This window comes from Macaca fascicularis, chromosome 1 (genome assembly GCF_037993035.2).
Source record: "Macaca fascicularis isolate 582-1 chromosome 1, T2T-MFA8v1.1".
NCBI lineage: Eukaryota > Metazoa > Chordata > Mammalia > Primates > Cercopithecidae > Macaca > Macaca fascicularis.
In genome coordinates this window covers 133936418-133963775 of record NC_088375.1, presented here as the reverse complement: position 1 = coordinate 133963775, position 27358 = coordinate 133936418, and the positions used below count along the sequence as shown (strand labels likewise).

Sequence of the window (27358 nt, the reverse complement as noted above, 5' to 3'; positions counted from 1 at the left end):
ATTGTCATAAGTATAGTTTATATTCCATGTTATGTGAACTACTATACATGGGTATAAGCAAACACTTTGAAAATACAGAGAAAACTTCAGAGTGTATATTTTTCTCACATTTATGTCGGGAAAGGTGCATATGGATGAACTCATTTTTTTTTTTTTTTTTTTAAGGATGGACTAATTTAAATAATTTGTTCTGCTTATTCTGTGGGGGTTGTTTAAACCAGTGTTATCAGAATTTTGCATTTATAAGAATCACCTGGGAAGCTATGCTGACAAGGTGATCCTGGGCCCCAACCAAAGAGAATCTGATTTAATAGTTCTGGGGTGGAGCCCAGGAGTCGGCTTCTTTAATATGAATTACGCTAAGTGTTTCTGATGCAGATGGTGCATGTTCTGTGTTTTGAAAAAACACTGATAGATGTACTGGAGCTTGGCTTGCTAGTTTCTTTTTCTATTTTTAATGACTTGATCATGTAACTTTTAAATGTACCTGTGGTTTTGTGTTCTGTTGTAATCCGTATAGCTTCATGATTTATAAAATAAAAGACTCTCTGTTCTCTTTAAAATATTAGATCTGAGCTAGCTGGATAGTTTTTAAAAGTTCTAAGTCATTAGTTACAAAAAGGAGTATGAAGTTTTTCTTTGTGATAAAAATACCAAGTTTTTTTTTTTTTAAATTGTAAGAGCAGTCAAGTATAATCCTACTTTGTCAGAAACTATCATCATGAAACAGATTCTCCCAAGGTAGAGTTTTAGGAACAAATAAGGGCCTATTAAGTAGAAATATTAAGAGTTTTACGGGTTGGAAGAAAAAAAGGTAAAAAATGCAGGGTTTTTGGGGGGCTAAATATCTCATATGATAAAAGGAAAACAGAAACTCATAAGAATAATTGATTTTTCTTCTCCTAACAAAGAAGTTAATCACTATGATATATTCTGTTATAGTTACGTCTAGTTCCCAACAATTTCTAAATATGAATTTGTTTTGTTTCATTTTTTATACATATAATTTTACATACAAAACTGATGTAAATTAGAAATCAAGGCATCTTTTGTGGGGCTTTTTTTCATGTTATTCTAAGTGTTTTTTTGGTTCCACTTCTAAGACAGTCTTAATGCAGTATAACCAGTGTTATAAAAAGATTTCTAGATATGCATTAAAAATCAAAGGTTTAAGCAATCTCTTCAGATTAGTGAGGATCATTTCTGCAAGTAGGAGTTCCAGAAATGATGAGTAGAGTTTATCAATTTAGCGTGGAAAAACTAATTCAAATTCTGCTTTTAGGGATTACAACATGGATTTTTTGACTTTGAGACGTTTGATGTGGATGAATATGAACATTATGAGGTTTGTACATTTAAATTTTTTTTACAAAACATAATTTCATGTTGATTAAGTTTTTTTCCCCCGTCACACGCAAATTGATTGGGTGCTAAATAAAAGCATTCTGGAGTTTTCCATAGTGGTCAGTTTTGTCCTTTCAGCCTTGGTTATTTCCTTTGAATCAGGAGTCATCAAAATTTTATTTTGGGAAAACAACATGTCTATATATATTCTGTCATCAAATATTTATTGACAATCCCTTTGCACCTTAAATTTATAAGAAAAATCTAAGTAGGGTAGTAAAATTATGTTACTTTTATTTTAGAAATCAGATTTTATTTAAAATAAAACAATTTGTACCATTTATTTATTTATTTTTGAGGCAGCGTCTAGCTCTTTTCTCCAGACTGGAATGCAGTGGCACAATCTTGGATCCCTGCAACCTCTGCCTCCCCAGGCTCAAACCGTCCTCCTACCTCAGCCTTCCAAGTAACTAGAATTACAGGTGTATGCCACCATGCCTGGCTAATTTTTTTTTTTAAAAACAGGATTTCACCATGTTGCCTAGGCTGATCTTGAGCTCCTGAGCTCAAGTGATCCTCCTGCCTTGGCCTCCCAAAGTGCTGGGATTACACGCATAAGCAACCATGCCCAGCCGCCTTATAATATTTTTGATTGTATAAATTTTATTTTGAAATATGGCTGAATTTACTTAGTTCTAAAAGTTGGCTGAATGTTTTTTCCCCGTGGCATCATTACAAAACTTTTGATTAATGTCTTGACCGCTCAAAATGTAGGCAAAGGCTATCTCCAAGCTGGGTTGTGCTATAAGGAGATATTGAAGAACAGTAGGATACGGAGTCTAGAGGTCGTTAACTTTTTCTGAAAGATGAGAAGCCTGTACAATGTGAGTAGGTTCAACATTCTTGGAACGTGAATTCATCTGTTGGGTTTCCCCAGAGGAGTAATACAATTTATCTCTATCTTTAGTACGATAAGGACAGCCCTCACATTTGGGGCCCTAGTCTAGAATATGGCTATTTGGATATTCTGTTTCCATGTTAAATGCAACATATCTGAAAATAAACTGATCATCTTTTACCCAAACATGGTCCTCTGCTTTGTGTGTGTTACCGCATTACCATCCTACTGAGCACCCAGGCTCAAGGCTAGAAACATTGCTTTGTTTTCCTCCCTAACCTAGTGAGTATTTGGATCACTTCTACTGGTGCCACAGGATGTATTAATTATATCTGTCTTTCCTCTCTGTTCTCACTTCCTTCCCTCTGACTCAGGTCTCACGTCTTTTCCTGTGGACCTTTCGTTTTAATAGTTCTCTAACTGAGCTCGGCCCTTCTCCTCCCAGGCTGCCTTACACACACCTGAGTGATCCTAAAATAGGGTTCTCATCTTGCTTGTCTTGTTCTTGGCTGCAAACTGGCTGTTTCTCCCATTGCCCTGCTGAAATGAGGATAAACTCTCCTGTCCTGGCATTCTTAGCTGTGATGAGCTCCAGCCTACCCTCCTAGCCGCATCTCCTGTTTCTTCACTGTACGTACTCTGTGTTCCAGCTCCTCTGAACTGCTTAGTTACTGTTTCTTGAATATCCCTGTTGCCTGGTTGAGCTTGCTTTTTCCCAGATCCCCATCCCTTGAACCTCCCCCTCCTCCATTTCGTTTGTGTTAAAATCCTGCACAGATTAGATCTCGGCTCTGGAGTACTCCTGCCCCACCCCCGGCCAATTTCATGTGTTACAATTTGTACTTTCCATTTTTCTTACATCATGGCTATTTGCCTACAAGCCTTATTTTCCTTATTAGGTTGCAAATTCCCTATGGATGGAATTATGACCAAATAGAAAAACAGATACTTTGTTCTTGGATAGAAAGATTTAACATCATAAAGCTGCTACTTTTCCCAAAATTAATACATTTAATGCAATTTATGAAAAAAACCCAAAGAATGTTTTTAAAAATACCATAAAAGCATTTTTAGTAGTGACAAAAAAAAACCCATTCCCCTCTAAAATCCCAAAATTAGAAACAAAGGGAATATATACTTATAAGAAAGAAGGTCAGATAACTTGTAGTACATCTGAATCATTGAATGTTATGCAGTCATTTTAAAAAATGAATTGAGCTATACCAGTTATCTTGGAATGATTTCTATAATGTTTGTTGAAAAGAAAGGATATGGAAGAGTGCTTTAATAAAATCCATCTTTGTAATAAAACAAATGATAGTAAGACGCTCCCTAGCCCACACATGTAGGTATCTACATTATATGACCAGAGGTGACTTACTTTGAAACTAACGAAGCTTAAATTTTAGAGAACCTCAACCCCCAACTTGTATGGGCACCTTTTACAGTCCTATACCCAATTTTGTGTTAATAATTTTTTATTCTAAGTTGGACCCTCAAATTAGGTAAGTTTCAGAGCCCCCAAAACCTGGATTTCTGCCCCATGTGTATGAGCATGAAGAATGCAAATGGCCCATCGTATTAATTATTAAATATACAGCCAAACACTAAAGCCAATTAAAGCAGAGATGGAGGTGGGAGGGGGTTGGAAGGGGTGAGAGAGAAGAAGGAGCAATTCAAGGAGAAAACTAGTGGAATTTTTATTTATTCCTTCCTTCCTTTTTCTCTAACTTTAATGGTGATGCTGAGGGTTAGTTGAAAAAAATCTTGAAAAACCTTAAGCAGACAGTACAATTTTATTCTTGCAAACAAACCAGCCAAACAAACAAAAATCTGACAAGAAGGTAGTCATGCTTTCACCTTGACAACAACCATTTAGGTGATGGGAGGGGAGCAGTCAGTTTTGGTGAACATTTGGAAAATGTTGTCAAACAATTTCTTTTTTTGAGAGTGATTTATCTATTCTTTTATAAAGCCTGTAAAATAGAAAACCACTATTGTGATTGGCAGGTGGTAGGTATTTCTTAAATTTTAATTTCTTGATTTCTTAAATGTTTGCTGAAGGAATAAATGAATAAAGGAACTCTTTTCTGACAATCTGTGGGCCCAGTCATTTCCTGTCAGATTTCTCTTGCTGTTTGCCCTGTTCTAGTGAGTATGATATTTGGTGAACTTGTGGAATAGCTGAATTCATACATTTTATTAGCTCCAGTAAAGTCAGTATTCCAATGAAGGCAGTGTAGTTTTCAAAGCAAAATTTTATTGTTGACAGCAGTTGGTGAGACTGTGAACCTTAAATGATTAGGGGATGTTCAAGATGCAACTTTTCAAAGGCACTTCTTTACTAAAGTATGTTTAGTAAATGATATGGCTCAAAAAAAACACAAAAAAAACCCAAAACACCCAACAACAACAAAAAGCCTAAACCAGTAAGACTGTATCTCTATGTGAGATTAAAGGGGAATCTTACAGAAAGAGTGCTACTTATAAATGCTTCTAGTGATGAGGTCAACAGAATTTGGGAAACACTTGTGTAAAGTCTACAGATAAACCTCTGCCTATCCTGCAAAAGGTTATATCCATCTTCCTCCTGCAATTCCAGGGTCTAAAGCAGTGCTGTCCAATAGAAATATGAAAGTGAAATAAATAATACATTTTACTTGTTGTAAATATGTTGTTTACATATTTACTAATATACCTAAAATAGCATTTAACATGTAAGCACTATAAAAATTATTAATGATGTATGTATTTTACATTTTTTTTGAATTAAGCCTTGGAAGCCTAGTGTGTAGTTTATTTCTTTTATTTATTATATTTTTTTGAGACAGGGTCTCGCTGTGTCACCTAGGCTGGAGTGCAGTGGTGCAACCTAGGCTTACTGTAGCCTTGACCCCCTGGGCTCAAGCCATCCTCCCACCTCAGCCTCCAGAGTAGCTGGGACCACAGGTGTATGCCACGTTGTCCCGCTAATTTTTGTATTTTTTGTAGAGATGGGGTTTCGCCATGTTGCCCAGGCTGGTCTTAAACTCCTGGGCTCAAGCAGTCCGCCCATCTTGTCTTTCCAAAGTCCTGGGATTACAAGTGTGAGACACTACGCCTGGCCTCCAGTGTGTAGTTTATACTATAGCATATCTTAATTTAGACTAGCTATATTTCAAGTGCATAGTAGCCACATGTAGCTAGAGTGTGGATTCTGCAAGGACAGGCTAGCCAATGTACTGTCGTAGTCCATCAGTATGACGTGAAGCCTAGGTTATATCTCCTTGCTTCATGTGATCTGTTATTCACATGAGAGTTAATTTCAAAGCCCTGTTCTATTTAGAAAGCTCGAGGTGAGATACCTCAGGCTCTTGCTTTATTTTCGTGTGACTTAAAAATGGCCCATTGTATTAAGTATTGATAAACAACACCAGGTGTTGGCTTCCATCTTGCAAAAGTATCTTCCAAAATGTGGTCTTTCCAGGTCCTTTACCAAGCTGTTGTCCTTACATTTGCCCCAATCAGACATGAAATTTGGGCAGGTATGCTGGGAAAGTCCAGAAAAGTAACTGTGAGATGATGGTCTAAAACCTTCCTCTAAGAATCAGTGTCAAAACATTTATGCTTCTCCAACAGCTTCTTAAGGTATTCTCAAAGAATACATACTTTGAGAACCTTGAGAACTTTTACTCCTTTGAAATCTAGCCATTTCAAATCTAGTTCAGAAAAATAAAAGTTGACCTTTTATCCTAGGGAAAAATAATGAAGATGATAGAGCTTGAACATTCAATTAAATTATGTAGCTGTAGGTATGTGAGGAACTATGCTCTTCAATAGTAAAGTTTAATGGTTAATGCTAGTATAGTCTAATACTCTGCTTGTAAGACCTGGAAGTGGCACCCATATGCAGAGTCTACCTTCAGTCAGCTTTCTTCTATTTTTTGGGGGGGTAGCTGTCCTTACCAAACAAGATGTCGCCCAAACACCAGTGATCGTTCAAGATGCTACTGGTAAGCAGTTGTTATTTATCAGAGAGAATTTGAAGTTGTGTCTTTAGTTTGTTATTTTGCTTGTCCCAAAGGGCTTTCCACTGTTTACCAGAAAGCTTGCCATGTTTGATGATGGAAGTGTGATGCGGTAGCAGTGTCCTTAGTTGGGTTTGGGAGAAGAAATGCAGAGAAATGGTGCTTCAGTGGCAACATTGGAGGTTCCTCATCACTGTGGCTTACATTTATTACCCTATTCAAAATTCAGCCCATGCAATTTCGAGGAGTCTCCTTAAATATCTATTTGGGGATTAGGTGAAACTAAAAGTTCAAAAACGACTTCAAAACTGAGAAAGTACTTTGACTTTTTTCTTTGAGCTATTTTCTAGCTGCCATTATCTGCCCCCTGCCATAAGTCATTCCTTTTTTGGGTGTGAAAAACAAAATTATGAGAATATTTTCCAGAATATCGAACTATTGTGGCCTTGATCCTGTACTTTTAAATGTGAAAAATCCAGGCCACTTCTTTACCATTGTCTTGACAGAAGTTAGAGCCACACTTGGCCTGCAGGCCTGATGACAGAGGCACTGGTTACTGCCTTTACAACAGTCACCGCACAGGGCTTCCTTTTGTTTTTTCATCATGGCACATGGAGAAAATGATAATATTTGCTCAACACCCTGTGATTATAGCTCATAGCTGTTGGCAACTGGCCTGGGGACTCTGGCTGTTCCAGTCTGCCCAGGCAACTCCATTCTGGTCACACTGGTTAGGAAGCTTTGTTTTACAGAAATAATGGTGTGCGGATGAACATTTGTTATTTGAGAGTCAAGTAGCCACACCATGCTCCTTGTGGCCGCATTCTTATAGCTTTTCAGTTCATTTGTTGAACAGATATTAAATGCCTCCTGTTTGCTCCATATATTTGCTAGGCCCAATGTTTCTTTTTCTTTTTTGTTTTTTAGGAGGCTACCAGTAATATCATCTCTCCATGTGTAGGGTTAAAGCCTTTACTCTTGTCACCTGGTATCATAGAATCCATGTATTCTTGTGCCTCATTCTGCAGAAGTTGCCATATTTGAGTCTTGCCCCAAGCCCCCATTTTTATGCTTATCAATTTAGTTGTGATACAAAATTTCTCACTGATCAACGACAGGCTGAAATGTGGACTATTTTGTTCCTGAGACATTCAAGCAATTCAGTTTATCATTATTGCTATCTTCACCTGAAGGGTGCTCTTTTGGGGAAAGACCATTTCTATTCTAGAAAGTGATTTCACATTATTTTGGCCACATTACAATGTAGCCCATCTGGGAACTGTTTGTGAAAAAGCATGGGTTCATTCTGGATGCCTGGGATTGGGTCTTTCTTGGATCTTAGGCCTCTTCGATCAAGACTTCACATTACTATCAGGGTGTAGATTTTAAAAATTAAGTCTGATTATATCATTCCCCTGTTTTATCATTTCCCCTTCATGGACTCCACACTGACTAAAGGTGTGGAGGAAATGCAAACTCCTTACTATAGCACAGAAGGCCCTTCTTGACATGGGCTTGTCCTTCTTCTCCACCCTTGTCCTTTTCCACTCCCTTCCCATACCCAAATCCACGCAGCTAACTAGGTGGCGCCCTCTGAGCTTTTGCACATGCTCTTGCTCCCTCCTCCTGCCGGTCAACTCTTCTTTCTGGTCCACTGTATTTACACGGCTGACTGTTAAGTCCTTCTCAACCCCGTGGAAGCTCTTCTCATGTAGCCTTGTGTGGTACTCTGTTTACACATCTGTGTCTTTCCTGTATCTGTGGGTAATTTTGGGCAGGAACTGTGTCTTATTATTCTTTGTTTGAATGAGTAACCTAGTAGCACAGTACACTCATAGTGGGCAGTCATTATTTGTGGAATGAAAGAACTAATGAATAAATGTGTGAATAAATACTAAAAACAGGAGTATAGCACATTTCAAGATATTTTATATGATCTGTTTTCTGTGGAAAGTGCCTAAAACATGTTAATTAAGAATCCATTCTGATTTTGCAGTAATATTCCAAGGGACAAATTTACCATGGTAGATAACTTCTTCAAATGATATTTCTTTTATCAGTAGCCAATCTATGCTGGAAGAGTGACTTTTTTTGTTTCTAAGTCAGTTATTTACAATACAGATTGCTAGATATTTTAATCTAAGACCAGTTCTGTATGCAACATCAATTTAGTTTAATATGTGACTGGGGACTATCTCCAGGTTGACTCTGTCACCCTTCACTGTGTAAGTAAATTTCCAGATTGACTAGGTTGTGTAGAGTCCTAACAATTGCTCTTTAGCACCTACCTTGAGAAACAGTAAAGTTTGTTAGGCCTCCCATCTCTCAACAAGTCACATCGGGTCAACAGCAGGAGTCAATGTTGTTGAACACTGAAGTTATGATGCTTCAAGACTTTGGATTAGAATTTGTACAGCGAACTAAAATGTAATCTGGATGCTGCTTGGTCTGCCTTCTTTACATGTTGGTGGATTATGGAACTGGAAATACGGGACTGCCATAGGACTGGGGTCAAGCAGTCCCCAGAATGCAAGTATGTGGGCATGTCCTTACCACCTGAAGCAGTTATGGAAGTGCGCCTCCCATTGGCGATTTGAATATTGGAAGAACTATTAGAAGAAGCATTCTCCTGCAGCCATCTGGTAGCGTTCATTACACCACTCTAAATCCTCACGTTTAAGGAAGCAAAATTACTTCCTGGCCACTGCAATTGCAAAAGTGAGGGGACCCAGTGTTTCCGTATCTTACACCCATTGCTAGTTCAAAGATCACGTTGGTTAAGTCTATAAAATGTTTTGAGACTTACCCTGTCCTAAACAATTCCCCATGGCTTTTTTTCTTCCTCTTTCATGATTGTTTGGTATCTTTTCCTTCTTTTATCTCCAGACTTCTTAAGAGAGCAGTCTCGACCCTAACTAATTATGGTCTGGCCTCTACTAAAACTGTTCTTGCTGACACAAGGGTTCGTAAAACCAAGTGGCTATGCTTGTTCTTCTTCCTACTTGGTTTATTCTGTGGTCGCTCTCCAATTCGCATTCCTTCCCTGATTTATAATGTGCTGTCTTTTGGATTTCTTCTCCGTCCATGGCTAGCCATCTTTTTCAGCCTCCCTCTCAAGTCCTTTCTCTTCCTTTGCCCACCCTGATTTGCTGGGGTTCTCTAGGGCCTCATGATTTCTGGTTATACACACTTTGTATGATTGAGTGCATCCAGTTCCAAGTTTCAACAACCATGTATGTGCTGCTGACTCCAAATCATCTTTGCGTCTTGAGCATTGGAGTGGCATCTGCAAATGTGCACAGGAGTTTTGCACCCTGCTGTTGTTGTACCAGCAGAGGTGTTCACTGATCTGGGCTGTTGGAATGGGACCCTACATGTTTTCCAACCTACCGTCTCTCTGGTGCAGCTGATGCTAGCAGAGGTGAAGCAGTCATCCACATGGGACACTCCTTTTTCCCTCCACCGCACCGTCTCCCTCAAAAGCAAGTCTAAATTAATAATCTAGAGTTTGATTATTATTTAAAGCCAGATGGCATGTCAACTTAAACGAAATAATTCAAATATTTACTTTGCTTTAAGCTCATAAAGTGCCCATCCTTACAGCATGTTTGCGTTTATGTGATACAACTATACTGTCAACACTGTTTTGTTGTTTTAGAAGTTAGGGAAATATAAAGAAGGCACTTCTTAAATGGATTTTAAAAAGCCATTGTGGTTCTACCTTATTAAATTTCAAAATAGTCTTTGTGCCACTGTCATTCCTCTTATGTACTTTTAGTATCACACTTACAAAGTGTAATGTGACTTTTTCTTTAATGGATAAAATGGAGATGAGAATAACACCTACCTCGTAGGGTTGCTATGAGAATTAAGTTGTATAGAATACAGTAGTGCTTAACAAAGAGTCAGTGGTATCCACATATTTGCTGCCATTTTTGTTACTGTTATTTGTCATTCCCACTTGCCTTTGGACTCTGTAAAAGCACAGAGAATGCTTTGTATTGTTTCATGTTTGACGCTACATTACAGTCCTAGATATATAATAAAGGCTCAGCAAATGTTTAAATGAATGTTGAATTGCGCTTCAAAACTGTTCTGCATGTTTTCCTAGAAAACACATCTGTTGATAAAGGGAATCAATCTTGTAATCGTCAACCTCAAAGACCATTTTTTCTATATTACTGTAGGTTTATTACAGTAGTAAAAAGGTCAAATAGTTTTCAGTGTTTGGACTGAAAAATATATTTGTGACGACTATTTTAGAGTCACAGATGCATTTTGTAGAAATCATAAAAATTGGCCGGGCGCAGTGGCTCATGCCTGTAATCCCAGCACTTTGGGAGGCTGAGGTGGGTGGATCACGAGGTCAGGAGTTCAAGATCAGCCTGGCCAACATGGTGAAACCTGATCTCTACTAAAAATATGAAAAAATTAGTTGGGCTTGGTGGCTTGTACCTGTAATCCCAGCTACTTGGGAGGCTAAAGCAGGAGAATCGCTTGAACCCGTGAGGCAGAGGTTGCAGTGAGCTGAGATTGCACTATTGTACTCCAGCCTGGGTGACAGAGTGAGACTCTATCTCCAAAAAAAAAAAGAAAAAAGAATTGTAAAAAATTCACGTTTTTTAGTCAATTATATTTTGAGTGCACCAAGAGAGTGAACTATTCAAAAGAAAGCTGTGAATCTTTTGTAGACTGGAGAATCCTACGGCACAGTGAATAACAACACCTAAATGTATCACTTTGAGGAATTCAGATTTTTTTATTTTGGGTTTTTCTTACAGTGAAGAACATCTGTCTTTTTTTTGCATAGTATTTGGTAGGTAGTAGGCTTTAGATCAGAAGTGGTGAAATCATACTCTTGCCTCATCGTTGCTTAGATATTTGTTTATAAAATGTGGTAGGGTTGGAAAGTACCTTAAGTTCCTGTCTGATCTAGATTTCTTTGAAGTGTATGTGTGTGTTTAATTAGAAAAACCAATTTGTGTCGTATAAAGTATTTTGTTATTGATAAATATTGACATTTGTGTCATTCACTAGGAATAAAGGCACAAATATTAACTTTGGAAGACTACCACAGTAAGCATATATTATATTAGGTTGGTTAAAAGCTATAACTTTCTTATTAATTTTTTTCTCAGATTTAGATCTAAGACCTAATCTTTTTTGTTTATTCCATCAACCTTATCCTGGCTGCTGAATATAACCCAATATTATCTATTTATCTTTATGAGTAGGAGGATTTGCAAACATATTCTTTTGGTTCTGTGAATGAATGTATCTTAGGGAGTCCCTTGCCTCTCTCCATATGATTAGTTATAAAAGGTTGCTATTTAACCAAATGGATTTCTGTAATCCAAATAAGAGATATTGCACAGTGTATTTATCTAACCTACTTGGTTGATGGTCAAGGATACAGAAATAGTGATTGTAGAACCTGTTTTATTGTTCATAAAGAATTGGTTTTAGTCTCTTGATGATTAGTGCATACCTTTATTCTTGGATTTTCAAATACTATTTTAAGCTTAATAATTACTTGAGAGATATTGGATAATTAATTTGAGACTTTTATTTAAACAAGCAAATGTTTAATTGCCATAATTAGATTCTTTATTTGTTATAAATAGAAGCTATGCCTGAGGTTTAATTTCACATGTGCATTCATAACATTCATAACACTCATAAAATAACTTAGATTTTACTTAGGGCCTTTTGGAGTTTTTTTTTTTTTTTTTCTTTGAGATGGAGTCTCACTGTGGCCCAAGCTGGAGTGCAGTGGTACGAACTCAGCTCACTGCAACCTTCGTCTCTGGGGCTCAAGCAATTCTCCTGCTTCAGCCTCCCAAGTAGCTGGAACTACAGGCACACACCACCATACCCAGTTAATTTTTTGTATTTTTAGTAGAGACGAAGTTTCACCATGTTGCCCTGGGTGGTCTTGAACTCCTGAGCTCAGGTGATTCACCCACCTTGGCTTCCCAAAGTGCTGGGATTACAGGCGTGAGACACTGCGCCCGGCTGGAGATATTATGTTTATTACAATTAGATTAAATGCAGTTCAGATGTTTATAAAATGGTATGCACAGTGTCACATATAACTTTTTGTAACTGGGAAGAAACATCTGCATTTAAAAAATGACGATTATATTTTATAACCAAGTTTTGATTTTCATGGAAATGATAATGGGCAATTTAAGTAGTTAAAGTAGTGGCTGCAGTTTTTTTTGATGGCCATATTCCAATTTGTTTAACGAATATTTATTGTGTACTTATGGTGGAGTACAGAGTCTATATTTGGGTCAATTTTGTACTATTAAGGTCCTTGCCATGTAATGGGGGAGAAAGCTTTTTATATGAATAGTAATGGATGGCCCAGTGAAGAGAACAACATTGCTTCCCTGCCCTGAGGATGGAGATGAGGAGGCAAGGGTAGGGGTAGGTGGGGAGGGGGTGGTGGTGGTAAAGACAGCGTAAGTAAAGAGGTGATACATGTATTTTGTGATGCATTGCACAAATGCCTCCCAATGACTGCAAAATTTGGGGTAACCTTACTCATGCCCCAGTGTCCCATGGTTCAAAGGCACATGGGGAAGGGAAGAAAATGGGGGAGATGATGGAGCCATGGGAAGGTGCTTGGCCACTTTCTTGGTCTTTCAGCCTTTTCTGAGGATCTCTTAGCATGTATAGACTAGAGGCTGGTAACTGGTGCTCAAAGTCAGCCAACAAGCATGTTTTTTTGGTTTCATAGGAGTTAACTTAATTTAGAAAGTCAACATTTTAAAAAGAGAGATGAAAATTCAATTGGAAGATCAGCTGTGTCCAGTTGGCTTTCCTGCAAGGTGTCTCATTAGCTGGAGTGGAGGAGCACCTGACTCTGTGTATGTCACTTGTCTGAGTCTTGTTAGCCCTCAGAGTACAGCTTGTCTGACTCTGGTTTGTGGAATGGATGTGCCAGTATCCCTCGCTCCTGCCTTTTGCCATTTCCCCCTCTAAAAATCGGCATTGACAAGAGATATCAGCTCTATAAAAAGAGAAAAAAAAATTGGAAGTGTATTCATCATGAGCTTGATATTTACAGATTTTTTTTCATTGTTTAAAACACGTTTACTACAGTCATGGAAAGTATTCATATTTCCCATTTTCTCTTATTTATTGCTAGGACAAGCAATGTTTGTTTTCATTTCATTTCTTTGCAGAGTGGCCGGGAAACAAACATTTTATGCAAAATACCTCTGCTGTAAATAAAAGTTTCTGAATATTTCATACAGTCTAGACACAAGTTTTTCTAAAGTAGACTGAATTCCAAAATAGCATTTTGAGAATCAGGTGCATGTTTTTATTTTAAGCTATATTTGTCTACATGTATGTCTAATTAGTACTAAGAGTGAAAAGCGGTTTAATTTGTAAGGGTTTCCTAAATTGTATAAGAATTATAAAATATTTTTCTTCTCTTTTCTTACAAAATTCTGCCAGCGAGTTGAAAATGGTGACTTCAACTGGATTGTTCCAGGAAAATTTTTAGCATTTAGTGGACCACATCCTAAAAGCAAAATTGAAAATGGTAGGTTTTTTTTTCCTTTACCATCCAAACATTTATTTTGATTTATCTTTCTAAGTTTCTTAACTTCCTCAGATAATTATTTTCTTTGGTAATATTCTCCAAAGAATATTTATTCACAATTTAAAAAATTGAACAGTGGTGACTAGTGTGTTAAATATTGTACTTCCAGTAGGTGGAGCTATAATCACTGTTTTAGAACTTAACAAATTTTTAGCTTGCCATAAATAGGATGTTCACTTTACCTGACCCCCAATTATTAGAGAAGAATCTGAGAAACAAACTGGTCAAACTTATAAGCAGATTGCTGTATTCTTTCAGTGGTTCTCAGATTTATTTGTTGGTAGAGTGCTACACATGAAGGTATTCTTTGGGTAACACCATGTTGAATAATGATGGTGAAGACAGTGTGTCATTTATTGAATACTTAGGTGTTAATTACACAAATTACAGCATTATCTCTTTTAACACTCAACTCTATGAGATATAGATATTGTTATCTCCATTTTAGGGAGGAGTAAACTGAGCCTTATTAGTAGGGAATTTGCCCAAGGTAACAAAGTAATAGACAGAACTAGTACTCCAAACCAGAGGAGGGCTCCTAAACATTGCCACTACACTGATACACTTAGTTCCATTGTGACAACTAGGTACAATTTTCCGGCTGACAGTGGTTAAACTACTTGTTTGCAGCATTTTTATTGCCATGGGCATACATATTTAGGAAAAAAATAAAAGCAAAACTAAAAATAAACCTTTTGAAGAAAACATGATCAGCTATGCAAGTTTTCCCATTAATACATATTTTCTACTTACTAATTTTTTCTATCTACTAACATTCCCTAGAAGACAAGTAATGATAGACAACAGAGGTTCAAGAATAATTTATAAGAGAAGTACATAAAATTGAAAAATATCCATGAACAGAATAGCTTCCCGCCCTACTCCCCACCCTTTTCTCTCTCTCTATTTGATCATAGAGGTGGAATACAAGTGTTCTGAGGGAACCTAACTTGAAACCCCTCGTCTAGATTTATTCTTCAGCTGGGCATGATGGCATGTGCCTGCAATCCCAGCACTTTGGAAGGCCGAGGTGGGAGGATTGCTTGAGGCCAGGAGTTCAAGGCCAGCCTGGGCAACATGGCAAAACCCTGTCTCTTAAAAAAAAAAAAAAGATTTATTTTTCTTTAATCATAATATTCTAGAATGTAGTTCCATTGCATATTGTTATTTATGCATTTAGGTTTTATAATTTGAGCTTTCATAAATATGCTTATCCTTTCATACCTGTGGCGTATCTAATAGGGAACTCTGCTTGAATCATGATTTTACTGTGTGGATGGGCAATCCAGGTCTAGAGAGTTAAGCTCACAAACAGGATACCTCGATGGTGAAGCCAGAATTTGATCTTCTCACTTATAAGCTTGCTAAATAATCTGTTTTGGTCTGTCATTTTGGGTTGTTAGGAATTACATGTTGAGAACCCGAGGAAACTGCTTTCTGACAGTTGGCCTTTCAAGATAAGACTGATTAAACCTGCTTTCTGTGCAAATTACCTGACTCAGGCCCAGGAAATGTTAGTAGGGATATTGTTTCAGTAGTAGTTTTGTTGTCGGGTATTTGGCAAGGTCAAAAGACTTTCACCATTTGTGATTCATGTGTTTGACTATGTTTTCTTAATGAGAAATTAAGAGGTATAATTGTAAAAGCCATTTAAAATGTTTTTATGTATATAGACATTGTGTATTCTATGGATACATGCGTTTTAAAAATATTAATTTTATTATTTATTTATTTACTTTTTTTGAGACAGAGTCTCGCTCTGTTGCCCGGGCTGGAGTGCAGTGGCCGGATCTTGGCTCACTGCAAGCTCCGCCTCCCAGGTTTACGCCATTCTCCTGCCTCAGCCTCCCCAGTAGCTGGGACTACAGGCACCCGCCACCTCGCCCGGCTAGTTTTTTTGTATTTTTTAGTAGAGACAGGGTTTCACCGTGTTAGCCAGGATGGTCTTGATCTCCTGACCTCATGATCCGCCTGCCTCGGCCTCCCAAAGTGCTGGGATTACAGGCTTGAGCCACCGCGCCTGGCTGAAAATATTATTATTATTTTTTTTAACAAAAGTGGGATCATAACATAGTTACTATCTTACAGCCAGGTTTCTTCCCTTAACATATCACGACTTCTTTCTATAGCAGTAAATGTAGATCCATGTAATCATTTTCCATGATTGCATTGCATATTATTCTACCATATGACTGTGCCATATTGTGTTAATTTATTTTTGGTTTTTGCTTTTGTTTTTTTAGAGACAGGCTCTTGCTTTGTTGCCCAAGCTGGAGTGCAATGGTGTGATCATAGCTCATTGCAACCTTGAACTCCTGTCCTCAAATGATCTTCCTGCCTCAGCCTCCCAAGAAGCTGGGACTACAAGGCACATCCCACCATACCTGGCAGGTTTTGTTTTTTTTTTTTTAATTTTTAGTAGAGATGAGGTCTCTATGTTGCCCAGGCTGATCTTGAACTGCTGGGCTCATGCGATCCTCCTGCCTCCCAAAGCACTAGCATTACAGATTTAAGCCACTGAGCCCAGCCTGTTAATTTATTTTTGAATGAGATCTAGGTTGTTTTTCACTTATTCTTATTCTTTTTTTTCTTTTTAAATTTCATCATCTATTTAACCAGATGAACAGTTTTTCACTTTTTAAAAACTGCTGTGGTTGGCATAGATGTTCATACATCTTTTTGCAGCTGTAGTTTCTTCTCTAAATTGTTAGAAATAGAATCAATCACTAGATAGAAGGATATGCATATTTTGTATATAAGTTGTAAGTGTCAAAAATATTTAAAACATTTTTTGGTCCTGTATTTAATATGGGGAAAAATTATAGCTACCATTCACTTACCTGCCAGGAAGGGTGCTAAGTCTCTTGCACACACATCATCTATTTAATGATCAGAACAACCCTCTGGAGCAGGTGGGATCTATTTTATGGAAAAGAAGCTGGAGGCGTACAGGAATTACCTAACTCGTCCAGGTTCATAGGCCAGTAATTGTTGGCGTGTGGATTCAAACATTGGTCTATTTAATTCTGAATTCTGTGTTCTTTTAAATTTTATTACAGAGGATGTACACACTCACTCTAGAAAGTTTAAGCAATATAAAGAGTAAAACTCTTTAAAAACATAATATAATCAAGAAATAATCACTTTAAGATATTGCTCTATATGCGTATTTTATTCTATGCATATATTGTGCCCTCTCATATTGACATAAAAAAGTCTGAAAGTACATTTATTTCATCTTTGTTAGCTTTTATGATGCCTAGAACAATTTCATTTAAGGCTGCCATTGGTAAAATATTGCTATTTTACTGGAATTTCCATTTTAAGATCTGATATTCACTAGAAGCTTCACTATATTTTTTTGTAAAGGACTTTAACTTTATAAATTCTTTTTGAAGTTGAGAAAATAATTTTATGATGGAATTAAGAAACCTGATCCAATTACAGTGACATCTTGGTAATTTTCTTTTTTTTTTGAATTGAGAAACCTTTGTTTTTCTGAGGAGGCTGAAAGTCATTTTAGAGGCTCGTTAGTAGAAAAGCTGAGGTTTTAAAGAAATGATCAAAAAGCTGTTGCTAGGAGGTAGCTAAAGGAAGCTGTAAAATCTTGGGATCTGGGCAGAATGTATTATAAGAGCCTTAAGTGTGTGTTTGTGTCAACAGGGAACACTAGGAGTTTCTTTTAGCCATTTTGATTCACATTGTTTTGACAGTGGGGAAGAGAAGAACCCTACTTTTTTTTTGTTAAACAATTTTGAATTGATAAGTGATGGATAACAACAGAATGAAACAGATACTTTGGATTTCAGATTTTCTGTAAAAATGTCTCTTAAGTGTCACTGTCATTCTCACTTCCATTTAAACACACACACACACACACACACACACTTACACACACAGAAAGATAGCTTCAGACTGAGAATCCCAACAATTCGAGGCATTAGCCTGCTCCTTTAAAGACAGAAGCCCAGTGTCCTGTTTAGTAAAGAGCCTGGGCAGGCTGAAGCCTGGTTCCATTCCTTTTTGGCTGCGTGAGCTTCAGTGAGTTCCACAACTTCTTTGAGCATCAGTTTTCTTGTATATCACAGTGGGAGAAATATGATGCTCACTGCAGGCACCTAGTGAGGATTAGAGATGTTATATGAAGTGCCTTGCAGAGTATCGGGCACACATAAGAGGCGTTTATTAGCAGGTATTATGGTTACATTTTTATCGTTAACTAGCCTAATCAACAGATTTTATGTCTTTCTACATTTGCCTGCTCATTTTGTAGTTTTTACTTTTAATAATGACTGAGCGGACTAGTCATTTGACTCTGCTGTTCGTCAGTTTTCGAACTTTGAAATGAGGGCCTGGGAAGAGATGAATAAAGAAATCTCTTTTGACTCTGATACCCTGTTCATGTGTTTGGTCAGCTCACCTCCATGACTTTGTTGTGGTTCAGTGATGCCGGCGCACCATCTTGTGGCCAGATGGAGTAAGGGTCGGATGAAGGCTCCATCAGCTCTGGGTCGGCACATTATACACATTGCTAAAACCAGTCTCACAAAAAGCACCCACGTACATCCGTAAAAGCCACACACAGTTGTTCACAGGTCATAGGACGTTTCCACTGCTTTATAATTTATTCTAAACAGTTTTACGGGTTTTTGTAAAACCTGCTCACCAACTCTAACCGCTCATGCTCATATCATGTTCTCTTATTTGGAGCCTTAACAGATAGAATCAAGTTGAATCTTACTTGAAATTAGCCCCAGCACGGGTGTTGGAATCTGTCAGGACTGAAATACTGGCTGTACCTGTTACTAGTTGTATGTGTATGGGCCAGCTTTTCCAGGCATCAGAAATTGAGTAATTGCAGGTTTTAATGAGATAATCCACATAAAGCACTTAGCATAGTGGCTAGCACATAGTAAGTGCTTGATAAATGTTAGGTGCAATTATTGTTGTTATTGTTATTTCAGTGCCCTGTTGCCATATTTGGACAATTTCTGCCCAGTGTTTTTTTCTCAAAAGAGATATATATCGTTTCTCTTAATATTCTATTTAGGCATATTAGCTATGCTGCCATTTACTCATGATGGAAATTCATATGTGAAAGGAGAGATTTTTGCAGCCTTTGTTGCAGGGAAGAAGGGGCTAGGCAATTGTGGTCCCAGGCATGCTAGCAACCTGGAGGCAGAAGCTCTCACCAGCCCGCCACACGCAGGGCAGGCTTTCCAGGTGTTTATGAGCGCTTCTCCTCCCCATTCCAAACATGATAGAAAAACTGTTATTTCTTAATGCCAACTACAGTTCTTTTTTTGCTTTAGGCTATAAATCTGTTGCAGGGAAATAATTTGAGCAAATAAACCAACTGGGAAAACAGACTTGATTTTTGCGGTTAGAAAAGCATGTTTTCTCCATGTTTGTATATGTTTTTGTTTCTACAAAAAAGATTTTAAATAAGCTCTGTATTACCTCTTTGCTCAAAAGCAACATGGCCTGTGAAAATCACATATCTGAGCTGTGGATTAATTGGTCCTGCCTTCCAATTCTGTCTTCATCCTTTGTGTGACCTGGCCAAGTGTACCAGTTAGGGCTGTCTAACTCTGGTAAAAGGCAGTTTTTGGAATATGTTGGGTGGCTCATAGACTTTAAGAGAAGGCTGGAGAACTAGGCTTAAAAGATGAACAGGATCCAAGTGGGAAAATGGGAACCACACCAGGCATTTCAAACATAAAGAATTTAATACAAGGAGTTTGTTTCAAAAAAGACTAAAAAGTAAAAAGGCAACACTGAAGAAACCAGAATATGTTGGAGAAAACAGCTAGTACCTTTAAGGCTGGGGGGACGAAAGGGACAAAAGTGGAGTTAGCAGAACCTGGGAGCTCTGAGGAGGAGCCAGAAGGTTGGTGCTGTGACCTCTGAAGGGAATGCCACACAGCTGGTGTTTGGATTTGGGGGCTGAGGAATGGAGACTGTGAGGGCTCCAGCCTCAGAGGTGAATGCAGCAGGATGGTGGTATGAGAGCCAAAGTAAGCTGAGAACTCTGGCTGCTTCCTGTTTTCTGCTGCTGAAGTGATGCTGCCAGGAGGACAGGAAGAAGTTCCTTCCTCCTCCCCAGGTTGAGCTTTAGTGCCTCCCATTTTTACAACCAATAGGAAGTCAGATAGAAAGGTAGTCTGGGAAATGTAGGACGTATATGGACTCCAGCCCCAGTGTCACAGAACATAAGAGAGTTGGCTTGGAGCTGAGAGCTGACTAGCATAACAGGGATCCAAGGCAGCAGGAAATATAGCCAAGGACACAGCACGGAAACAGTCTGATTCACTTTGCTGGCTGCCACCACCCCTGGAACCTACCATCATGAATGGGTTCCAACTGAGATAATTTCACTCAGCTGGTATGTTAGGGATCAGTGAATCCTGAATGGGTTACAGATGTGGCCATCGTGTGCTGGGAACTTAGTCCCCTGAACCTTTGGAGCTGCCAAGAAAGGCCTGCAATGGCCAGCGCCCCCAGTGGTCGCCTTGGCTGATTAGCTAAGGCTAGGTCTGTAACCCAGCTGACTGCGTAGCTCCCAGGAATACTCACACGATGGTGGAGCCGCTCAAAAATAAAAGGGGGTTTAAAGATGGAGCATCTTCCTCCCTCAAACAAAGGAGGTATCTACAAAAGTTATTCTTTTTGTTTTTAACTAAAAAATATTTCTATTTTAATTGATAAAAATTATATATTTATGGTGTACAACAAGTTTTGAAATATGTATACATTGTAGAATGGCTAAGTCAAGTTTTACTTAAGTATTCACATTTTTTTTTGTGGTGGGAAGACTTAAATTCTTCTTTCTAAATGACTTTCAAATTATTATAGTCACCATGTTGTACAATACATCTCTGGGACATACTCCTTTCTAACTGAAATTTTGTTTTCTTTGACCAATATCTCCCCAACACCCCCTCTTTTAGTTTCTTAATATGTTAAGTGGAGTTAGCCTTTCTTAAGAGATGGTTTTGAGAATTTGAAATGATACGCAATTGTGACTTGTACATAGTAGGTATTTAATAATAATTGCTTTTGGGGAGCATTGTACTACAAATTAAAGCTATACATATGGCAAAAAAGGTTTAGCTGTAGTTGAAAAATATTTGTCAATTGGCAAATAAAGCACAAGGGAGAATAAAGTCACCACGAACCATTCTAGGTCTGTTATGCACATTCGAGTACTTCAAGAATGCCTTTGTTTTGGGAGTCGGAAGAGTGTGCTCCCAGAATTCGAATCTAGAGGTTGAGATTTTGAACTTTAATGATATATTTCCTGTACTTAGAGAAGTTTTCTTTTTAACCTCCTATGGTGCTTACAGTTATGAAGATTGATGCTTTTAGGAGCTTGCTGTGACCTTTTCTCTCACGCAACACACTTTCCTCCCAAGCTTTGTTGAGATTTACACACTTCATTGTTGAGAGTTTTGTATTTCTGGGTTATGGAAGATGAAATGCATGCCTTTTGCTTACTGCTCCTTTCTTCCTTTAGGTTATCCTCTTCACGCCCCTGAAGCCTACTTTCCTTATTTCAAAAAGCATAATGTGACTGCAATTGTGAGGCTGAACAAAAAGATTTATGAGGCAAAGCGCTTCACAGACGCTGGCTTCGAGCACTATGACCTCTTCTTCATAGATGGCAGCACACCCAGTGACAACATCGTGCGAAGGTTCCTGAACATCTGTGAGAACACTGAAGGGGCCATCGCCGTTCACTGCAAAGGTGTGTGCAAGGCCTCGGTGGTGGTGGCTGCGTTTATCGAAGGGACAGGCCAAAGAAGAGCAAATAACAAAACAAAACCTGTTTCGTGTCTTAGAACACAATGGGGTTTTTAATTTGAGACAACTGGCACACAAACTCATTTTAGTAACCCCTTCTTAAAGAAATGATTGCTTGGGTGTGGACAATTGATGGTGGTGTGGCTTTCTTGATATGCCAGTTTTTCAGACCTTACCTTTCCAGGCCCACGTACTACAATGAGGGGAAATTACAGTAGTAGTGTCCTTAGGCTGCAGGAACACCTTTAAACAGGTGAAATCCTCAAGAGGCAGGAGTTGTTAGTTTTCCCCTCTCCTTTGTTTTTTTTTCAGAATTGCTCATCTCTTCCCCATCCTCTTGCACTGTCGTGGTTCTGTTTTATGACCCAGTTATCTGGACCCCCATTCCAGTCTCTGCCCATCCCTCCCCTGCTAGTCTTTGGCTTCATGGAGCAGAGTGTTTTCCATGCCTGTTGCTAGGGACAATCGGCTAGCTTACAATGCTGCTGATGTGATGCTGCCTCTTGGAATGAACTTAAAGAGTTGGTTTTGCAAATCTCTGATCTCTGGAGGTGGATACTTTAGAGCAGGAGTTGTTCAGAGTATAGAAGGTTTAGGATTGCCAGATTTAGCAAATAAAAATACAGGCTGCCTAATTAAATTTGAATGTTAGAGAAACAATGAATACTTTTAAAACAAAAAGTATAAGTGTGTCCCAAATATTGCAGGGAACATGCATTCTGTATTTTATCTGGCAACCCTATGTCAGCTACTCAGAAAATATGACATGCCATTTGCTCTAAGCTTAGTTGTTAGACTTTGAGGAGGCTCAAAATCCATTCCACTCCAGATCTTTCAGTATGGATAATACTGGAAATATTCCAGATATTTTACTGGGTCTTTGATTTCGGCGAGGAGAAATCACTTGGGCCGCCCTGGGCTGGAGCCTTGAGTTCCTCACGCGCAGCTCCTCCTAGTGTCGCTGGGTGGTGCTGTGCTCGTGGTTTTGGAGCTAGACCTGGTTTCCCTCTCATTTTATGCTAATCATCTAGTAGGTGTTGGGGAGGGTGCTGTTCTTTTCATGTGCCTAGTGCTGCTGTAACTGACTTATTCAGACGAGTATGGCTTTGGTTCTGACAGAAATTAAAATGCCGTTTTGTAGGCCCTTGTTTCTATGTTTAAGATTTGAGTAGGTGGAGGTACTTTGTGAACATGTGAGCAGAAATGGGAAGCTGCGGTTTCCCAGAGACCCGGAGAGATGGAAATGAGCAGCACGTGGCCTGGGTTTGGAGGAGGGCTCCCCACGCCAGGCTCCCTCCTCCTGGGTGGACAGAGCTCTCCCTCCCTAACCTCCCCCTTAGCTAGCAGGATGGGCCCTGGCTTTGTGGGATATCTTGTCTCTGGCTTGGAGTCTGTTAGGAAGGTGTTACTTGCTGGCTCATTTGTGGGTGCTCCTTTCAGGCCACAGTGGGGTGGCAGTGTGTTGGCTTGTCCCCATGTGGTTCATTTGCACCCTGTTTGCTTTTCCATTGCATTTTGTTCAGTATTGCCCAGGTCCAAGAAAAAGCCCACATGTCACGTATTTTAAACATCAGTAGAACTTGAGAGCTAATGGGAACATTTATATCAATGTTTAGCAGGAAATAATCCTGTCTTCTCTTTCAAAGTTTAGTTTTGTGCCATAAAAATTATTTTTTTTCCTGTGATTAATTTGGCCTTATTTCCTAGTTCAAGTAGTTTTATTATTACTATGTCATAGAGTTTATCTGTGGATTAGCCATCTGTATCTTGGAGTGACAAATTCAAAGGAGAAGAACTGCAAAGCTTTCATTAAAACTCAGTGTGTTTCTTGATAGTATTTCTCACCTGAGAGACCTTGTGCAAATAAAACTCTCTGGTGTTAAACATTCTTATTACAGATATTTTCTCTATATCCTTGACCTGTGAATGTTTACCTTTTAAAAAATATATGTATTTATTTTATATTGCAGATTTCTTTTTTTTTCTTTTCTTTCCTCTTTTTTTTTTTTTTTTTTTTGGAGAAAGAGAGTCTCGCTCTGTCACCCAGGTTGGAGTGCAATAGTGTGATCTTGGCTCACTGCAGCCTCTGCCTCCTGGGTTCGACCAATTCTCTTGCCTCAGCCTCCCATGTAGCTGGGATTACAGGTGCCCGCCACCACTCCTGGCTAATTTTTTATATTTTTAGTAGAGATGGGGTTTTGCCATGTTGGCCAGGCTGGTCTTGAACTCCTGACCTCAGATGATCCACCTGCCTCAGCCTCCCAAAGTGCTGGGATTACAGGTGTGAACCACCGTACCTGGTCTGTATTGTAGATGTTTTTATATTAAATCAATTTAACATTGAATTCAGTTCTTGTATAGGATGGTCACATTTACATGTGGTCATGTCTTTTTGAGAGTGTTATTTCATTTTCTTCCACTTGCACACTTGCACACACATAGAGGGTTCTTTTATAGGGATTACACCTTTGGTTTAATTACAGCTCTATTGCTTTTCACAGCATACTTATCTACTATAGGCTTGTTAATTATTTTGACATCTGCCCTAATTAAGTCAGCTTAATTTTCTGGGAATTCAAGCAGCACTCAGTCTTTTAATTGAACTAAAAGAAGGAGGGAGAAAGAATCTTTCCTATGTCAGATGAACTTTGGTAGCTACTGAAAAGGGAATGAATATGTCATGTCTCAACATAAAGTATTTTATACAGAGATAAACTAGAAAACAATTTGCTGGGGATTACATTTCAATATCTGCATTTCCCTTTGTGGTTGATAAAAGAGATGGCTATCAATTCTTGAAATTCTCTACCACAAATAATAATCTAAAATACAGCAACATTGTGATATTCCAGTATGTGATTATTGATGTTCTATAGGGCTTTCAGAAAATGCCTGGAACTGTAAAGCAATTGGTGTTTGACTTGGTATAAATAGAACACTTTTCAACATCTTGTCATGCTGTGGCAGGGAGCCCTTTAATTACAAATGCTTTAAAAATTTTGTTAAAGTTTTTATAGAAACTTAGTGAAATGTTCCTATTCTGTTCAGTTGTGGTAAGAGCTCCTAACTATTGAGTGCTAAGTACGTTCTTTTTATAGATCAAAATTATAGACTCTTTTTTAAAAGGGGGAAGCTGCTTTAGTTTCAGAGAAATTGGAAAATTTCCTGCACCTCCTTTTTGGTTGTGAGTGTGAACAGGAACTTAAGTGAGGGAGCCATCCAGGTCTCTGCCCAGCGGGCAGCAGTGAGAGACAGTGTTGTCTCCATAAGGAAGGCCCTTTTCTCTCCAGATACACACCCACATTGGTGACTTGAAGGAAGAACTCTGGAAACTCACTGGGCTCTGGCTTCTGCTCCAGGATGTCACCTATGTTTTATTTATACGGTTGCTTGTAGTCTTGCCAGGCATCTAGGGAATTAACAATGATAGGCACTGGGTGAAATAGAAGGCAAATTACTCAGAACTCTTAATCGTAAACAATGGGGAGCCCCACTGAGACCACAATTAAACCTCACCCCTCTAAAGAACATTGATGTTTGATCTGGGACAAGAGTCCCTTCAGATTAAAACAGAACATACACACACCTCATCTAATAAAACAGAGTATGAATACTTCTTAAAAAGGAAGGGTTAGCCGGGAGCTGTGGCTCACGCCTGTAATCCTAGCACTTTGGGAGGCCAAGGAGGGCAGATCACCTGAGGTCAGGAGTTCGAGACCAGACTGACCAACATGGAGAAACCCTGTCTCTACTAAAAATACAAAATTAGCTGGGCATGGTGGTGCATGCCTGTAATCCCAGCTACTCGGGAGGCTGAGGCAGGAGAATCGCTTGAACTTGGGAGGCGGAGGTTGCGGTAAGCTGAGATCGTGCCATTGCACTCCAGCCTGGGCAACAGCAGCGAAACTCAGTCTAAAAAAAAAAAAAAAAAGGAAGGGTTAATGGGAAGGAAATATCAGGCATCTGTAGACATCAGATTGATTGTCCTTTAATTTGCATTTTCAATATATATTCTCAATCCAAGAATATTGCCCCCAAGGGGACAAAATTGTTGTTTTGGTGGGATGAAAAACTTTTTTTTTTTTTCTTTTATAAAGCACAGATTTACATAAACAGATATGCAGTCTATCTGTGACAGTGAAATTTCATTTGGATTGATTAGGAATAAAATATCTAAAGAGGCTCCTGGAAGGAACAATACTGTAAAAAAGGTTGAGGAACACTGATTTAAAGACATACCTTTTTCACATTTTAACATTTCTGAAATTAGAATTCATCTTAAAATTGAGAGCGTGTCATAGTTTAATTTTTTTCTTTCTTAGTGGAACTTAGATGCTACACGACAGTAGTCTTAGATTTGCTGAAGTACTGTGTGCTCCCAAGTACTGGGAGATAAGAGAAAACCACCTTTATTGTTTGGTCAGGGAACGCTGACAAAGGTCCCCTCAAAAGCAAAAGATTCTTGAACATGTAAAAAATGAAACTATCAACGTTACCCTACTTTGTTTTGTTTTACACACACACACACACACATGCACATACACACATTTTTTTTTTCCTTATTTCTTTTTCTAACTAAATGTTTTCATGGATGAAGTCAACATTGTACCAGTTTTCTAGGGTCAGAAATGTCACTTACCTATAACTTTCCCTGTGACCCAGTCCTAATGGATTTCTAATTCATCTTTTCCTCTTTATTGCATTTGCTCGGCCTCATCCCTTTCCATCCTCATCCCAAACTCCTTCAGCCATCCTTGCTTCCCTGCCCCTGCCTTCCATCTCATCTCTCTTGCTTTCATCTCTGGCTTTTCCAATCCAGCCAGTGATGCTGCTGCCAGACCCATTTGCTTTTTGTCCCATCACTTTCTTGCCCCCAAATCTATGGCAGCTTCATTTTGCCCTTCCCATTGTTTAAAGAAAAAATGAGTTTTACATGATAGCAGTTATGTTTATTAGCTGTTGATAATATCATCACACTTGAATGCAGAGCAGTTTCTGGGCAAGGTTTGATTTCAGTGTTTTTGTGGGAGCATTTGCTAGACTTTATATTTCTTATTTTGTTTCCCTCTCTTACAGCTGGTCTTGGAAGAACAGGGACATTGATAGCCTGTTATGTAATGAAACACTACAGGTTTACACACGCTGAAATAATTGCTTGGATTAGAATATGCCGGCCAGGTTCTATTATAGGACCCCAACAGCACTTTCTGGAAGAGTAAGTATATTGTCCCCATTATCACATTATAGCCTGTCCTTGATCTTTTCTACCTCTTGTTCCCCTGGTTGTGGACCATGTCAGCCTGTGGTTATAAAATGGCTCCATTGTTAAGAGAAGTGTGTGCCTCTAATAGAATATTGTTGATTTGACAGCTAATGCATTCTAACTTTGTACCTTTTATATCTCTTAGATCAGGTGAGAGTGAGAAGAAAATCACAGAGCCATCTCTGCCTACCCTTTTTCTGTCATTTTCTATGTGTGATCTGGCTACAGTGCAATTTTCTTATGACATCCCACTTGGCACTTTTCATTCTTTTCTTTTGTTTGCATGTCTTAAAGCATAATGGGAAAAAGAAAAACACAATTAAGGTCACTCAGTGATTTTGGTAAGATTGCTGTTCTCCTGACAACTAACTAAACTGCTAATGTAGATACAACTTATGAATTTACCCAAGAAGTTACCACAGAAG

At 38.6% G+C, this 27358-nt stretch overlaps 1 protein-coding gene across 6 annotated transcripts in view; it reads left to right on the top strand.

The window, feature by feature from the left end:
• The window catches only part of CDC14A (cell division cycle 14A), a 164620-nt gene that overhangs the window by 86074 nt on the left and 51188 nt on the right, over positions 1-27358 (top strand). For 5 of the 6 annotated variants that reach the window (XM_005542589.5, XM_074000697.1, XM_005542587.5 and 2 more), the window contains 4 exons: positions 1283-1345; positions 13720-13807; positions 21384-21614; positions 26747-26885. In XM_005542589.5, the coding sequence (XP_005542646.1) occupies positions 1283-1345; positions 13720-13807; positions 21384-21614; positions 26747-26885 (521 nt within the window). The remainder of the gene's footprint in view (positions 1-1282; positions 1346-13719; positions 13808-21383; positions 21615-26746; positions 26886-27358) is intronic. The other variant, XM_065548983.2, reaches the window with a different exon arrangement.